General features: G+C 38.3%; 1 protein-coding gene across 10 annotated transcripts in view; it reads left to right on the top strand.

Moving 5' to 3' along the window:
• celsr1a (cadherin EGF LAG seven-pass G-type receptor 1a) overlaps positions 1 to 18,727 on the top strand; it is a 91,687-nt gene that overhangs the window by 31,506 nt on the left and 41,454 nt on the right. For 7 of the 10 annotated variants that reach the window (XM_084111846.1, XM_084111844.1, XM_084111845.1 and 4 more), the window contains exons 2-6: positions 6,814 to 7,452; positions 8,679 to 8,901; positions 9,730 to 9,845; positions 12,055 to 12,143; positions 16,607 to 16,687. In XM_084111846.1, coding sequence (XP_083967972.1) covers positions 6,814 to 7,452; positions 8,679 to 8,901; positions 9,730 to 9,845; positions 12,055 to 12,143; positions 16,607 to 16,687 — 1,148 coding nt within the window. The remainder of the gene's footprint in view (positions 1 to 6,813; positions 7,453 to 8,678; positions 8,902 to 9,729; positions 9,846 to 12,054; positions 12,144 to 16,606; positions 16,688 to 18,727) is intronic. The other 3 variants (XM_084111840.1, XM_084111848.1, XM_084111847.1) reach the window with 1 other exon arrangement.

The following is an 18,727-nucleotide window of genomic DNA, read 5'->3' as shown; positions in this document are numbered from 1 at the left end:
GAAGCCAGAGTAGGTGGTGATGATGTCAACGCGTTGTAATCTCGTTTTACCCATTCATTAAACGCCTGGTCCCATCTGGCCGATGGAAACACCGGGTACATCTGACAACGTCTCGCCCTCATATTCCCTGCAGTGAGGGCCAGAGCGGTTCATAGACGGGGTAAGGTGTGAAATTGGAGGTTTTGTATGTGTGTGAGAGTGTGAGTTAGAAGGAACCACCCAAACACAACAACCACAAACATGTTTGAACATGGCCCTCAAAACCATGCATAAAATGGACCTCATTTGTCTAACCCTTCGTCAACAAACGCTTGGCAATGACAAGTGAAGTCCTTATCACAAAAACTGATTAATTACTCTCGGCAAAAAAGTAAATAAAAAATAACAGTCACATTTCTGCATCAAGGTCGTTTCCTGGAAGGCTAAGAATGTTTTATCCCCTCTCTCAGTGTCATTCTTCAGGTTAATCAATGACTCTGAGGTGTGTTTTTATTTAAAACACTTTACTGTGCAAAGTATCAGAATCTCATTCATGGTTTATACCGCTGAGAACCCGACTACGCCTAACAACAGTCCCAACTGTACGTCTCCCCATGGAACTTAAATTAAAAAGGCCAGTTAGACTGTAGTTTAACATACATTTTTCTAAGGATGCACAATGTCAATCTAGTAATATTAGCATTTTACTAGATCTACATTTTACTAGATTTTACAAGTCCCCCTGTGGTGAAAATCAAGCTTTTAATGTTGTTTATATGTCTATATGGTGTTTTTTTATATGCTTTGCGACAAACCATGTGTAAATGGTAAGTCAACACCATTGCTGAGTATTTTCTCCTTAAATCTGCAGTGAACCAAAGACAGTCTCAAGCCCCGTTTACACGTACATGGTTATTTTGAAAAACGGAGACATTTCCCTTCGGTTGTGCCCCTCGTTTACACGCAAACGTAGAATTCGCCTCTGAAAACGATTCTTTCGAAAAACTCCGGCCAGACGTTTGCATGTAAACTGAGAAAAACTGAGTTTTAGGCAGTCAACGTCACAGTATGCGACAGAACTTGCACTGCGTCAAAGGTGCGACCTATATTTTCGGGATTCTGATTGGCTAACATGGGCTTGAGCTTCTCGTTACACTGCCACCTACAGGTTTGGCATGCTCTTGACGGAATATTACATGGGTTTGTGTAAACGAACACTTTTGTGAAAACGGAGAGGGTGAAATGTCCGTTTACGAAAATAACCGGCCACGTGTAAACGTAGCCTCAAAAACACGATTTGAAACCGCTGGTGTTTCTGACGTCACAAACTACCTTGTAACCAATCAGATGAATGCGTGGTTTTCAACGAGTGGATCTCTGAGCTGGTGTGTGTGAGTGGAGGCGGGGCTAATTTGCATATTCATAGAACCGCATATACTAAATGAGGCAAAGGTGTAGAGTTACATTAAAGCTATTTTAAGGCATGAAAAATGTTTGGGTTTTTTTGTTTTTTTTTAAAGGAAAAAACATTTAAATATGTCATTTTGGTGATCAAAAATGAGTTTTAAGGGATACAATTATTGACTACTGGGGGACTTCAATACTTCATTGAATACAACTTGATCAATATTTAGCAGTTTGTCATTTTCCAGAGCTCATGATGATTTTTATGCCAGCAGTGCATGGTGCAGGTGTTTAGATGAGTCTGAGGGTCCCGTATGGAGATCACGTCAGCAGAGAGCATTTCACCTGTTCACACCTGCGTCCACACTGATCTTACACACCATTCATCAAGTCACCCCACAACAGCTGTGTCCATTCCCACTTTTCTGGAAATCACTGTTTCATTGGCATCAGGACTTTTTCATATTAATGAAAGCAATTCATATTACAGGAATTCTTAAAACAACTAAAAGGGTAGATTTTGTTTGTCTATAACTAGCTCATTTAGGTAGATTATTCCCTGGGACAACAGTCAATCACACAGTTTAGCGGCCATTGCGCAAAAAAATATACAGAATGTCCTATCAACCAATCACAGTAATGTATTACAGAGATAAGTGTCATTATTATGCATTTTAAAACGTTCTTCAGGTCAGTAAATTAAAACTTTTTCAGCTCTACTCTAAATAAAAAAAAAAAACTTTGATTTTCCCCCTTCTAGACTGTATTCCAAAAAATGTTGGAACTTGTATTTTAGCACTTCTCATGTTACAGCTTCTTTAGGACAAATCGCTTGTTGTATCCCTTTTGTGTATGTTACTTTTGATCAAATCTCAGTGTATGCAGTGGTACCTAAATCATGGTAAGATTTACTGTCGTACGACTACACATTTTAAATCTTGACTTTCAAGCTTAGTTATATAAAAATCTTATTAAGTGCAGTCAAATGGCAGTGTTGCAATAGTTGGTGTTTTGCAACACATAAAACACATAATAATAAGTATTTCTCGGATTTCATACTCCAGAGTCCTTAGCAATTCACACCCTGAGTATGTGTGTGTCTATTTATTAGAGGAAGACAATAGAAGGTCAGATGGTTTTGCCTCACTGTACCTAAAGCAGGTCACTGAGCTGTAGGAATGGGAGGGATTCATGAGCGGGTTCCTCAAGTGTTATGGGTTCAGTGGGCGGCACCTTTGCTTCCTTTGTTGTGATTCAAACATTTGAACTTGAGGGAGGGCCGTAAAATGCTGACTGTCACATTGGCACACAAACTGATTTTCATTGGCTCCTGAAGATGTGTAACTCACATACAACAGCCACATTTCCTACACTCATTTAATGATTTGTTTTTAACATTGCTGTCCTGGGCAGCATCTTGTAATGAAAGATGTAATGTATTTGTTCACTTGTATGTCTAATTTAAGACATGAAAATCTATAAATATCTTTGATTTTAATCAATTTTAACCACAAATCAAGTAGAGCTCTTTAGAACGAGCAATTATGCTTGTCTCGTCTTGCATACCAGTTCTTTAGTCATCCTTTGCCAACAAGGGAAAACTCATTTCGTGCCAATCCACCCCTGACAGACTCTTAAACACACTGGACTGCCCCTCTGTCCTGTTTGTGTCAGACCGCTGCTCTTTGACCGCCCGTTTTGGATAATGACAGGGAACGCTAATGGCAGAGTTCGTTTTTCCATGTTCTCCACGTAATTACATTAGTCAGCTCGAGTTACACGAGACGCTGCTCTGAGAGGAAGAAATCCTTGTCAATCATTGTGACAGCTGGAATATCTGTGGCTTTTATCCAATACCTGTGATAAGATAGTGTGAGGCGTATCGCACACTTAACAACTTCAAGTTAAACTTCAACGTACACCACACTAACACATACCAATTAAATTAACTTTGTTTATCTGAATGTTTATGAGTGTATAATAATAAAGGTTATCATACAGATTGTTGCATCCTCATAAAGTAATAATACTGTTAGTTCATAAACTAATCAGTTTTCAACTTGTGTCTTGATTAATTGGGTATTTATGTTTCTTAACACACTTAAGTCCACTTTTAGAAAAGTGCACTTTGTAATGTCAAATTAAAAGTTTTACTTTAAAAGTACATTTTAAATTATTATATTTTAATAATATAATAACATGTTGACTAACTTACTAAAGCACATGTAAAGCACTTGATTATCATTTTAACTGTAGTGTTTTATTCAATATTACTTTTAAAGGTAATATATTTTAAATGTACTAAATTTCAACTTCATTACAAATGTGTAATTACAAATAGATTTAAATACATACAAGATTCAATAGGAATGACATTAAAATATAACATATTTTAGATTAGATGCTACATTTGGCAGTACACTTTATCCATATTTCAAAGACAATAGAAGTAATGAAATTGCATTTAAAGATGTACTTGAGTCTTACTTAACTAGGTCAAAAAACACTATTTAAGTTCAACTAATTGCATTTAAAATGAATTTAAATCATTATACACTTAATTAATAATTATTCAATTAATATGCATTTAAGTGTACAAAAAACATTAAATTCACTTTAAATTTTGGTAACACTTCATTTTACAGTGTCATTGTTACATGTTACATGTAGTTATAGTATAGTAATAACTATAAATTATGCATAATTACATGCAACTAACCCTAAACCAAACCCTAATCCTAATCCTATAGTAAGTACATGTAGTTACTTAATATTACTTAGTACTTAAATGTATAATTACAGTGTGACAAAGACACCTTAAAATAAAGTGTAACCTAAATTTCACATTCTTTTAAAGTATTCAATTTATGTAATAAGTACACTTTTTAAAAGTATGTTAAAGTGTACTTCTTTATGTACAAGGGTTAACAGAGTTGATTTATCCATGAGAGGGGCATGAGGGTGTTTTGCATGACAACAACCTTTGCCTGGTTACTGACAGCAACACAGCTTTACATTGATACTAAGTGAACAGCTGATAGACTAAATATAAACCGCCCTGCTATGTCAGGTGGAAAACCCATAAAAAAATCAAGAAAACACATTCTGTCTTACTTCTGTCTCGACCACTTAATAAATACTGATATTTTGATATAGTGAGTGGGTTAAAATAAGAAGACACACTTTCTTTAGAGGAAATCTAGTTCATTTTATTACTTTATTTGAAATTCTTGATGACTTTGAATAATTTTTTTTTATTATTTAGTTTGGAATCAGAACAAGAGCTGTTGGTGATGCCAAATAATATGGTGTTTAAAAGCACATTTCCCTATCCTGAGAGAAAAGGCCTATCTGTTAGAATCAATCCTTCATCCCAGAACAGCACAAAGACTGGATATGAAATTCCTGCTTTGTTAGGCTGGGTGCCAGCCCATATTTTCATTAGCATCCTCCGCTGTTGATAAAATGATTTTCTGTGCCTACAGTAAATGTGTTTAGTTCACATTTAAAGAATATAAATGATAACGAGAGAGAGAGAGAGAGAGAGAGAGAGAGAGAGAGAGAGAGAGCAGTAAGGAATTTTCTTTCTTTCTCATGTGTGCAAATGTACTTTCAAAATGATGTGTCAGTTTATAAATTTAATTCACAAGAAAAGCAGGCACAATTGAAAGTAACTATAATAGATGCTCTGAAATTGTTTAAGCGGTTAAAATGAGTTTTCTTGCTCTTTTGAAACTAAAAAAGAGTTTGATCTACTATAATAATATTCAAATTGTAAAGCTTTCAATTCACCCAGAATGATGTCTCAACCAAGCTTGCATTTGTTGCTTAATTTAAATGCAAAAGCCACAAGAAAATGACCTAAAATCTAATACACTTTCAAAAACCCAATAAAGTGGTCTAGGTATGACGTCGGAACCCGGAAGTCTATTTGTCACTGGTTCCTTCGAGATTTTCCTATAGGGTTTTATAATGACATAAAATAAACCCTGTGGTAAACATAACTTACTTGACGATACTTTGATGTTTTGTTCTACAACGTAAACTGCCCACGTACACCCCAAGCTGGCTTATAATGTAGTTACATATTGAAAACAACAAACATAACTGCTTCAAAATTCATGTACACACCTGCACCACTCTATAGCAATTACTAGAAATTAAATGTTTATAGAAACAGCATGTTTTTGGTGAACTAATTGTATCAGGTTAGGCCCGCAGTTTGAAGTCAAAGCATATTGATTATGTCATCCTGTGCAACTTTAGTGGACCGACCACACTGCACTACATACTAGACAGAGCTGGGAATGTAACCCGTTTACTGGGAATGGTGACCTACACCCCCTTTTTTGTGATTTATGGCTGTGATATAATTTAAAGACACATAACTCAACTCAAAGACACATGACACCTCCATATTTGAAAGGTCTTAGCCACATTGTTTTGCCGGGGGTATTAATTGGATATACCACCTGTTCTGCAGTTGTTCCCTTAGCATAACAGAACAGCCACTGCAGTATTTGTGGGAGCTTCCTGTCAAATCCATTTTATCCACAGGAAAATAGTTGGACTGAGATCAGATACGGCTATGCAACTTAAGATTGCTTTAATCAGACCTGGGCTAAAGTACTCCAGGCAGCTCTCTAATGTAATGCGGTGTTGATAGTTCAATATTCTGTGTCTTAAATTTCTACACTTTGTGAAGAAAAAAAGCTGAAACATTATTTATGTCTTACAGAAGAAAGTCATAAAGGTCTTGAGGAACATGAGGTTGAGTAAATGATTTTAATTTTTAAGTGAACTATCCCTTTGGACAAAAATTTTGGAACTTTGTCAGTTTTACAGTGCAATGACATAAGCAAAATAAGAGAATACATAATTCCTTGTGCACTTGTGCTGAAAGTATAGCAAATGTATGGCCAGTGTAGCAAAAACTCAACCCAAGGACCTGAGTGAAAATCATGAAATGGGGAAATGTGGAAGCAACTGTCCTATCCTGAAAATGTGTGTGCTAAATTTTGCCATTCAGTGTGAAGCTCCGTAGTTAAGATCATGTACAATCCCATTAGAAGCATTACAATCCATTTTGTACTTTTGTGGAAGAAAGCATTTACTGTGTTTTACGGTTGTCAAGTCGAGGTTTTTTGAGCATTAGTTTCAACAGAGAAGACGAGTTTGTGTCCTGAAGCAAGATACCAAGATGATCGGTCTAATTGTGGTGCAACTTTGTAGTAATCTTGTTTGTTAACATGCTTTCTTCTCCAACCAAAAACAGTATTCAGACTTTCTCAGTGTGAAGTGTATACTGATATCTTCCGGAAGCAGCCTGAACATTCCAAAATGGCAACATTCTAAGACTTAGAAGCAGGTTGTGCTTTCATGGAATGTAAAACTGAATTATTAACGGTTGGTTGTTTCTATCCTTTTTAGATGGTATCCACCAAGTGACGGCCTTCTGTACTCTCCGTGTGACCATCATCACTGACGAGATGCTAACGAACAGCATCACGGTCCGTCTGGAGAACATGTCCCAGGAACGCTTCCTATCCCCGCTGCTCTCTCTATTTGCCGAAGGTGTGGCAGCGGTCCTCTCAACTAGTCGCGAAGGAGTTTTCGTCTTCAACGTCCAGAATGACACGGATGTCAACGGCAACATCCTCAATGTCACCTTCTCCGCCTTGCTTCCTGGAGGAGCCCCGGACCGCTACTTCCCTTCGGAAGAACTTCAGGAGCAAATCTACCTGAACCGAACTCTGTTACGGAAAATCTCCAGCCAAAGTGTCCTTCCGTTTGATGACAACATCTGCCTGCGGGAACCTTGCGAAAACTACATGAAATGTGTCTCTGTGTTAAAGTTCGACAGCTCTCCGCCTTTCATAGCTTCTGACACTGTTCTCTTCAGACCAATCCATCCCATTAACGGCCTGCGCTGCCGTTGTCCAGCTGGCTTTACCGGCGACTACTGCGAGACCGAGATTGACCTGTGCTACTCAGGACCATGCCGCAACAATGGCCGCTGCCGCAGTCGAGAAGGAGGGTACAGCTGCGAGTGTCTAGAGGACTTCACAGGTGAGTGCAAAACATGTTATGGCACAAAGCATTTGAGTGTTTAGTCTGTAAACTTTCAGGAATATGTGGTAGAGTGGTTTGTGGTTAGGGAGCAGTGTTTTGTCAGGAGCTAAAGGAATCCTGCCCTGGAGAACCTGAGCTGTGAACCATCAGTCATTTGGGGTAAACCACAAATAGGGAAACCACCAGAGCCACTGCCTTCAGAACCAAAAGTCAGGATGTCCATGTCACAGGTGGACAAACACGAGGAATGATGAGGGACTTATTGAATCTTGAGCAAAGATCAGATAGGCCATACCATGTGAAATAAAGTTGTGTGTCTTAAAGAACGAATATAACATGAAAGACTGTGATGACTATATCTGATCAATCTCCAATTGGGAGGCTCCTCTGTCATTCCTACCCACCTCCCCCTTCTTTATCAAGGCTAATTACCCCTCTAATCACCTCCTTCAGTGCTTTGAAGGTCACAGTTCAACTCCAGGTATTCTGCGTCCATTATGATGGCGATGACAGCCTGCCCCTCAAAATCTATCCCTTTCTGGCTTTCTCACATTAGAGGGAAACAGATCTGTCTATTTCCCTCCAAGAGAAAGATTATCCCAAGGAAATCAGGGGTCATTACAGACACAGGGACTGCCATCCTGTTCCCCCACCACACATAAACACCCTTTGTTCAGATCTTGTCTGGATAATGGTTGATATATAACACTGCATGATCTGTGTGTCCATCTTCGGTAAGGGAATTGGTGGTGCCATAGAGGAACTTTTGGATTGTCAATTGCTTCCGTATGGAAAGCTGAGACTTAAGTTAGAGCTCAAACTTTGATTTAAGGCCAGTATTGCAGGGCTCTTCAGCTCCAGTCCTGGAGTGCCAGTGTCCTGCAGAGTTGTACCAATTCCAATTTAACACACCTACCTGTAATTTGAAGAAACACCTTGATTAGCTTGTTGGGGTGTATTTGGATTAGGTTAAAGCTAAACTCAGCAGGAGTCTAACTGGCCCTCCAGAACAAGAGCTGAAGAAGAGCCCTGCCATATAGAGTCAGACCAGTGTAGATGTTTTCTCACTGAGACACCATTTGCAGCTTGGGTTACTTTCCTCTGTAACAATATACCTTGTGTAACAGTGACCAAAGATGTCAAAAGGTTGAATCAGTATTCCAATACTTTTAGTACTTTAAGTTCACTACAACTTTACAGACTTTTCTGATAATCCTTTGTAGGTGAGAACTGTGAATTAGATGCCCGCTCTGGCCGCTGTGTCCCCGGGGTATGTAAAAATGGAGGTGAGTGTGTCAACCTGCTAGTGGGTGGCTTCACGTGCAATTGCCCTTCTGGAGAGTACGAGAAACCTTTCTGTGAGATGACAACCCGCAGCTTTCCCGGACAGTCCTTCATTACCTTCCGAGGCCTGAAACAGAGATTCCACTTCACTGTTTCCTTCATGTAAGTACTGGGGTATATTTGACAAGAAAATTGCTTCTGACCTCAAGTCTCATGCCCCCATTTATCTTCTTGTTACACTGACACATCTGCCCAAAGCTTTGCATGCTGTAAAGGGTGATTTGTTGAAGAGGTTGCATAAGGAGCCCTTGAGCTCTGTCTGGCTAGTTGGCATGCCTGGACTCATCTTCTACTCATTCTGGGTCATATATTGATAATTGTAATGTCAAGCTCAAATAATGTTTGCCATTTATGTCAATTTTATTTTTTTATTTTTTTTTAAGTGTGAAGTCTTTTAAAGTTAGAAAAAGTTAAACTCAACTGTAAAGTTGAAAACGATGCTTTATCTGATATATTAAGCAACAAATGTTGAGACAGGGGCATCAGAGAAATATTTGGGCTCCTGTGCTGTGTAAAAACAGGAAGGGCTACATTTTGAGAGAGTACTATCAGTGTTTTTCTTTATTTGTATCATTTTCCTGTGGAGCAGCTGGTCTCTGACTCCTCTGCCCTCTGTGCCACGGCTCAGGCATGATAGAGGTGGGATGTGCCGCCCAAGGCAGAGGAACCACTTCCTGTTTCTAGACCACTGGCCTTACGTCTACTTCCTCTCTGATTTTTTTCTTTTCCTCCCTTGATTAATAGATGTTATTTCTTCTGTCTGGCTGGGAGGTTTCTTATAGCTCAATTGGTTTAGGTTGTAAATTCGAACATATGAGGAAATAAGTGCAATCGAACCTTTATAGAGTTAAATATTTATGAGGGGGTAGTGTAGACGGTCAATAAAACCTGTAGTTCTGGTTGTTCTGATCAATGTTTTTTTCTGTCCAGGTTTGCCACAAGAGAGAGAAACGCCCTTTTACTTTACAATGGTCGTTTTAACGAGAAACACGACTTCATAGCTGTGGAGATCATAGAGGAACAGATTCAACTCACCTTCTCAGCAGGTACGACACTGTAACAAACGTGAAGCCCAAGTCACCTTAGCGTCAACATTAGTTGTGATGCACTGATATAAAAAATCTAGCTGATATGATCAGCCAATGATTGTTTTTATCCTATGTAAAAATGTGGGAAATGAGCATGCACAAAAAATCACAGATATATACCAATACAATGGAAAAATCTACTATTTGCTAATAACATATATAGCACAGATGTTTAATGCACCCCTAACCAAAATATACTCTACTCATGTATGTGAACACAAACCTTTTTAGTAATGCAAGCTTGATTTCACATGTGATTGGGTGTCAGTCCACATTCATAACCCAATGCAAGTATGCATTCTCGGCATTTTAACGCTCTTTGAAGAGAATTTTGCAGAGCATGTTAGCTAAAGTTAGCCAAATTGTCAACACGTTTACAGCTAGCTACATAAATTATAACATGCTCAGTGTAATGGCACAGACATTTGAAGGTTGCTCTCACTTCCTTAAATACTGAGGTATGTTAAAGCAACAGTAATGCACCTTAACGCATAGAGGACCATGCACTTGCAATGTTTTAGCCAAGCATTTGCTTATGCTTTTGTATACTTCTATAGAGTATGTCTTTGGACTGTTTGTCAGATTTACTCCTGGGACAGCAGAAAGTGTTGTTGACAATATACAGCGACCTGAGGTGACATCATGCCATGCTAAACAGCTTGTTTGTGCAGTCATGTGTCACTTTGAGAGAAAATTGCTCTTGGTGGATGTGTTTACAACAAAGAATTTCAAAGTCATAAAGTGTCCAACTCTTAATGAGGCTATGCCGTGACCCCAGCTGGTCTTTCCAACGTCTCCATGCATGTGCAGGGGAAGACACACTTGCCTAAACATGCATTCTCTCTCTCTTTCTCTCTCTCTCTCTCTCTCTCTCTCTCTCTCTCTCTCTCTCTCTCTCTCACACACACACACACACACACACACACACACACACTTTAGCTCAGAGGCAGTTATAAATAACACAAGATGAGCACAGCCCTATAATGGGACTGTTGATCTTATAGCATACATAAATCTTTCCCAGACAAAGAGAACAATGCGGTGTCATGCTGTGGAGCCTGTTTTACATGCTGTAACCCATGACACTTGTACTAATACTGTTCTGTTGACCAGCTGGTCAAGGGGCTGGACCACCATTCTTAGTTTTTCAGTGATCAAGAGTGCAAGAATGTACAAAATTTCATCAAAAATATATTAGGTTTTAAAAAAATCTAAATGAATACATTTTTTAGACAATGTTGCAGTTTTCAACAAAGAGGGCACAATATTCTGTTGTTCTTTACTGATTCTTTATGAATACCAGTAGGGACTCCTGCCTTGGGTAAATATTCCTCTAAACCCAATGTACATTTTGCGCCTCTACCCTCTGAATGAACTCTATTGATGAGAGAGAATATCTAAACATGATTGATAGTTAGAAGCTGTGTGCTGTAGCCACTAAATTACTTTATATTGCACCAGAGGTGACAAAGACACAATTTATACAAAAAGACCTTTATCGCATGCCAAAACACACACTTTGAGCTATGTCTGTTTTTATGGTGTACTCATAAATGCAGCATGTTGAACATTTACAGTAATATACTGTCTTCACCAACTTTTTCAACTTGCAGTTAATTAATATGCAACACAGTGTTAGACAGAAACTTAATTTAAATGTATTTGTTCAGACAGTTCATGCTAATTATTTGTTTCAAAAAAGATTTACAGTCATTTGTGCCCTTGTTTTGTTAGAATATATCTAAAGTTTTTTTTGTTTTGTAAAATATATCATTAAAAACTCATTTGTTGTTATTTATTGAGTTATATTATTGTATTATTTGTATTTTGTGTTAATGCTTTCACCCTAAATTGAGATCGTAATTGGTTTTATGTCAGATAAAGTCAATATAAATAAAAATATAATTTATTTATTGCAAAACTAGATTATATAATCTAATAGATATGTATTTATTGCCCACATAAATAGATTAAGTTAGCTACTTTTTGTTGGTAGCTTGTGTAGCTACTTTTTCAAAATACTAAACTGTGTTTAGTGACTTTAAACTATGAGTTGGTAACATAAAAATTCATAGTACAATAGCATATATAACGTTAACGTACATGCCTTTATCCCGTCTCTTTGACTAATTTTTCATCTCATTTTTTTCCCATCTTTCTGTCCTAGGTGAGTCTAAAACAACGGTTGCACCTTCCGTACCTGGTGGAGTTAGCGATGGCCAGTGGCATTCGGTTCAGCTTCACTACTACAACAAGGTAAGATATAAAGTCATCTTTGCTTTTAATTGTTGGAATAGTTGTTCCTGAAGATTTCCCACTTATTCTGCAGAAACAGGACAATTCATAGACGGTGTTTGTTCCCACGATGGTTTTCTTACTTTCCACTTGTATCTGACCTGAGGAAGACAGGAGATTATTGAATAGCAGTTATCGGATTCTCTCTGTTTGACTTGCATTGCATTTCACTCAACTGGAGTTTGTTTTCAAATGCTTCCACACCCAAAGGCAACAGCGTGTTTGCACGAGATTGCTTAATTAAGTCTAAATGCACTTACTAGCATGTTTTTGCATGTGTTGCTTACTCTTCCACAAGAAGATTATGACTAGAGTTTATCTAGCATTGCCCTCTCCATGTTGCCAGTCACTGAAAGACAGTCTGCTAACTGGAGGCCACATGATTCATGTAAAGCTTAAAAAAAAAAAAAAAAACTCATGCGCTTTGGTAACGAAAGACACAGTCGTCTTTATTTCAGTCCTGTGATTCTCGACTCTTCCAAGCCCTGAACATCAGAAACTGAATATGCCATTTGGGATGTGCCAAGAGTCTTCCTGCTTGTAAGAGACTCCAACTTGAGTTTCATAAACCTGCTTTTAAGATTGTTTTCAATGTAGTCTTCAAGCATATCCTTGTTCTCGTATAAGTGAGCAGTAGTTGGAGACGGAAACAATAAGGATGTCTCGAATTTCAAGGGAGTTTACGACTGTGTTTTAATTTACTGCAAAAAAGACTAATGCGGTTTCTTGTAAAGACATTAGTTGATGACGATATCTCAGACTTGTGGTTTGTTGTTTTTTTCTCAAGATATGACAACAGAAAAGTTTATTATTATTTTTATTGTTTTGTCATGTTTTTGTAGTACAAAAAAAATGGATGGTATGGCAAATTTGGACAAGAGAGGTGTATTATTCATTTTCAAAGCACTGGCTTGTGATTTTCAGTTGGTAGACGATAAAATGATAGACTTCCATTGAATAAGAGAATATTATATACATTTGGGGATGGGCTGTTTGGATGTTGACTAGTAAAGCAACCATCCACAACACTTTAGCAACACCTGCGAGCACCTAAAAATGTTGTTTAGTATGCATTGTGAATTGTTACCTATGTAGTATACAATGGGTTATGCAGTGTTTGCTAGTATTGTGTGATTGAGCATAATAGTTTAACGCACTTTTATGTCCAGACTGAGTTGCTATTGGTGGAATACACACACAGACACACACACACACACGTGCGTTTATACACGGATACTAAATAAACACAACTCATAGTGGGTGCCGAGCAAGTTGTTAGACCACCAGCCAAGTGGGAGTCCTCACACACGGCTGTGTCAAGAATACTCCACCTGCCTCCGACACACACACACACACACACACACACACACACACACATAAAAAGTAACAGGGAGGCCAGAGACGCAGCAAGTGTGTGACAGCCTGCAGCTGTTGTTGAGTGCGTGTGGTGATTTACCACGGTGAATTGAACAAACACACACACACACACACACATTGGCACAGGAGAGCCAGTCTCTGTGAGAATAACCAACAGCAGTGTCACACTCACTAAGTTCTGTCTCAAGCCATGTCTCGCGGAGTGTGAGAACTGTCAAGAGCAGGTATACTGTCCAGATCTAAAGACATTCCTCCACAATCAGTTAATGCTTCCCCTGATTATCACCTCCGCAGAGCCAGAGAGTGGCCTGTTGGGATTTCAGAGGATTTTAGATGGAATCTGCTCATACTTTCACAACCTTTTAAGGTACCGCTGCACTTTAAAGGAACTTATAGAAAGACAAAGTGCCTTAGTCATACCTAATGCCCAGTGCTTAATTTATGGGGTCAGAGGGTGAATATATAAAAGCTTGTGGTTGCCTACACACTAGAGTTCATGTTAAGAGAATGTTGCAAATCCGTTCATTTCAAGGGGGATGGTGTGCCTCAAGGAGACAGAGGGAAAAAGTGAGTGTGCGAAGGTGACGTTATGTAATGTGACGTGAGAGGCTGCATCAGAAATCGCATACTTCCCCACTATATAGTATGCAAAAAAACATTTATGTGATAAAAGAAGTGTCCGAATTCACTCAACTCATAAAAGAGTAGGCAACAAGTACCCGGATGACCTACTACTTCCGGCAAGATTCTGAAGTGTGCTTACGATGGACTCTTTACTATCCCCACGGGAGAGGATTTGTGACGTAGCTGACGCCGGTAGGTCACATGATAATGACAGCATGGTGAATGTAGTACGTCCAGATTACATTCATACTACACACACTTATACTACTTGGAACATACTTTTTTTAGCTGTTGTTTAGTAATTACTTATTCAAAATAGTATCTACTCAAGAGAGTATGCGATTTCTTTAAGGCTTAATACAATTTAAACAGATGAGTTATAAAAAAAATTCACCTCCCTCACAGTTGTCATAAAGTGCAAAATTAGCTATATAGACCAAAACCACTTTTTGTACCAGGCTTTAATATTTTTTAATATTATATTATTTGGGGATTGACTCCCTTTTGGAGCCTGTCTCTCGCAGCCAGTCGATGAATTGCAGTTTAAGTTCGATTCAAGAGAGAGACCGGAAGGTTGCCGCTCGGTCACCACTTGAGCATATATTTTATGTTTATTAGAGTATTATATTGGTTGTGTAGCAACTTCAGACTATTTGAATCCATGTCCGAGTCATTGTGTGCTGCTTTATTTACAGTGACTGCACACACTGCAGTTCTCACAGTTAATGTCAGTCCTTTCAATTTACCTGCAGCTTAGAACTGGATTCGAGCTTAGTACCCATTACATGCTGGATATATATCACAGACACTAATCTAAATTCCCAGACATCCCCATATAACTTTAACTTTAATTAACTTATGTGTCAGTTTCAGCTGTCAGGACAAATGCAAGATGTTTTTGTAAGAAGGGAATATTAATATATAAATTTGATCAATTTTAATACTCAGAAATGAAAACAAAAAAAAAACAATGTAGTTTATCCTTGTGACTTTGCTTTTTTTGTATAAAAGATTTATGTGTATATTTAGCCCAATACAGACATAAAATTACTTAGGTGTGTATGTACAAAACCAGAAAAGCACATACTGTAATTGTGTACTACATAAAAACAATTTAACACATGCCATGTTGAACTCAATTCAGTTCAACTCGGCTTCATTTCTAAATCGCTAATATCAAAGCACAGTGGATCACAAAGAAGCTTAACAGGGTGGCAGTACTTACATCCACAGTGAGCAAACACGAGACCACTAAAAAAAAAAAAAAAAAAAAAACCTTGATAGTAATGAAGAAACCATTCTCTCTTCAGCAATGGTAAAACAACTAACTCTATAACAGTTTGTCACTGTCTAGTTGACCTAATAAAGATGATTGCACAATATTGGAAGAAAAGTAAGTGGATTTAGGGTCTCAAGAAAGCAAGCATGCTGGTCAATGTAAAGGGCGCCAGTTCACATTTAATTTAGCCTACGGATGGGTGTGACAGGTTTACAGAGAGGTCATGAGCTATAGGTGCTGGAAAAATGTTCAATGACATACTAACAGATTTAAGTAGTTATTTGAGTCTTTAAACTGTGGTGCACCAAATGCACTGTGAATAGATTTAGCTAAAAAGTCAGTGATAAACAAATTTTCTTCATGGATTAGTTTACCTAACCAAGCATGAGTGAAGATAGTTTTACAGTTTACCCTTTTTTTTTCTCACAAGAACTTCAAATATACACACAAACTCAACTAAATTCAGGATCAGTTTGTGTTATTTAATTAGTTCCGTAACACATGTACTTGTCACTCAAATTTATTTTGGATGCATTCAAGCTAAAGCTTTCCTAGCGGAACAAGTTCACCAAAGTTCGGTTTGGTTGGTTGGTGTAAAAGCACTTGAGTTGAGAAACCGGTGGGTTCGGTTCATGTGGACCCCATTGAATCATATTTCAGATTCTGAAAGTTCTTTTTATATGTACCCGAAACTTCGAAATCTGATTCACAAGGCATTTTTGAATCAAAATGAGAAAGTAGTTTGATTCAATGGCTGAAACTGTCAACCCGATTAAAATCTCATTCAACTCGAGCTCAGTAAGATTGACTGAAGTGTTTACATGAAGGCTTTTCAGTCCGATTGAGCCGCCAATCCATTTGTTAATAAAAAGAACACGGACCCAAAGCGTACGACGTAGAAAGCGGGAAGGGGGTGGAATTGAACTTGGGTCGGACCAAGTAATCAAACCAAAACCTCAGTCCTTGGTTGTTTCATTAATCCGGTTTTGTAGGTCATCATAGAGACATCTCTGTTAAATGTCAATGCTTTGGGGCAGGTTTTACTAGCGTCTGCTGCTACTTTAAAAGGGGTTTCAACATCTGTGAGGTTTAAGGGCTTCATCACACGTTCTAATCGCCGCTTTCTCTCCCGTGGTCTACGCAGGACAGCCTGCACCTGCTGGACTCCAGTGGGGTGCTGAGCGTCCACCTCTATACCGCCTGGCTGGAGCTCACTCATAAGGAGGTACTGTATACAGTGACCTAGCGTAGCTCTGCGGTGGCGGTTCCTCCTATCCCTCCGACCTCAGGGTCCGCATTTACAAAGCGTCTCAGAGTCCCCAGGGCTGTTTCTGGATCAGTTGTGTACTCGGATATATAGAGACAAAAGGGCAGCTTTGGCAATCAAATCCTAAACCAACTCCTGTAGTTTGAGAAGCTTTGTGAATACAGACCCAGAGCTTGCTTTCTCTCTAACAGCTTGTATCTGTGTCCAAAGAGATTCATTAGTAGGGATGGGAATTACAAGGAACTTTACGAGTGAATTCTGTTTCCACTTAGCAATTTACAAGTGAACTCTGTTTCCACTTAGCAATTAAAAAAGTACATTAGTTCTATTAGAAATAACCATTGTTTATGAACCGTTTTTATAGACATCAGCTTTAACAGTTGTACTAAACAAAAAAAAAAGTCTTTATAAACATTTATTAGCTATATTATTATTATTTTTGCCGTGTCATTTAATGCAACAAAAATGATCTGAATATTCCTCTGTTAGTAAATTAAACTCAGAAGTTTTAAGAAAACATAACACAGTAACAGCTATCGGTTAATTTCAAGTTGGACTTGACGAGAGTAATTAATACCATGAATAAGTCAACTGCTTCTACCTATTTGGTAAGGGAGTGATTCAACTGGCTCAAGCCCATGACTTTTGAGTCCAAAAATGATTTTTGAGTCTTTTTGGCTGATGTGAATTTAACTAAGTGCTGTGGTGCTGCTGAATGCACTGTTGAGTATTTGCACAGTTTTGTCTGCGTTAGAGAAATTACGACTTTCAAGAACCATTCGTCAGGAAAATCAATTCCAAAATATTCCCAGTATACTCATGGCTACTGCATACAGACAAAATGGCCAACGATATCGACGCACCCACGTTCAGTTAATCAAATTGCATCAAAACATTTGTTGGTAGTTTGTTAGGGAAAACAAGATCCACTTTCTGCAGGCTGATTAGTGTTTGAAGGGGTCCAATGGAATGAATCATATTGTTTTAACAAGTTGTTGCAGAAAGAATGGTCTCCGATGGGAATATGCTGGTATCTTGATCAAAGTGTATTGGCTATTTGATAAATCCTCAGTTACATTTGTAGTAAAATGTTAACCAGCTTCCAGTTGTTGGTTGTGTCAACATGAGGAAATGTTCTTTTCTGTATTCTATGAATTTGTAATGTAAGAGAAATACAGGACTTTGAATGTAGTGATAAAATGGAGGCTTGTTCAGAGCACCAGTTCAACCCAATCACGCTTGACGTATTATGCAGATATCTTCTATTTTTGTCACTGTACGTCAGTTAAGGTTAATTTCTGTTGGAATGTTGGAAACCCAGTGCGTCTCCACCACATGAAAAAGGTGTTGGGATCACCCAAATGCTTTAAAGCGGGAAATGGGACAGGAGAGAGGATGAGACACGCCCTGTAGAGGAAGGAAGAATGACATCATGGATCTTCGTGCAGTTATACAGCTGCTTTTTAAAATCTCTGCGTAAGGAGGGTATATATTTGGAAGACATGATGCAGCTGACTGTGTGTGCAGCTGAATAGTGTGTGTTTTTGAAGTTGATGTTGAGGATGAATTTGAGGTTTTGTGCTAACTGAACCAACCAAAAGGTCTAATTTTTTCCAAAGCTTAGTTGTGTAGCATTTCCTATATTTGAGGTTCTACCTCAATAGTGAATTTTGCAACATATGCTTATTGCACATAGGTATCAAACTCCAAAGCTATACTTACAATTCATTGTTAATCTGAAATTAACACTCGTGGCAGTAAAACACCAACAACATGATTCCTTGCACATACAATACAATACTGTTACCGCAAAAATGTTATGACCTCACAACACTTGCATAGTGCATGATTTGCAAACTAACGCATATTGATGATACATAGTAAACTTGATTGGTAGCTCATCTGGTACAGTATTGCACTTGCGATGTGGAGAATCCTAAATCATGATAAAAGAGCTCAAATACTTACGAACATACTAAATTTGCATGTTTGAATCTG

The sequence above is a fragment of the Abramis brama genome (genome assembly GCF_963993115.1).
Source record: "Abramis brama genome assembly, chromosome: 4".
Classification (NCBI taxonomy): domain Eukaryota; kingdom Metazoa; phylum Chordata; class Actinopteri; order Cypriniformes; family Leuciscidae; genus Abramis; species Abramis brama.
The sequence above is the reverse complement of the archived record's forward strand: the minus strand, read 5'-3'. Positions and strand labels throughout refer to the sequence as shown.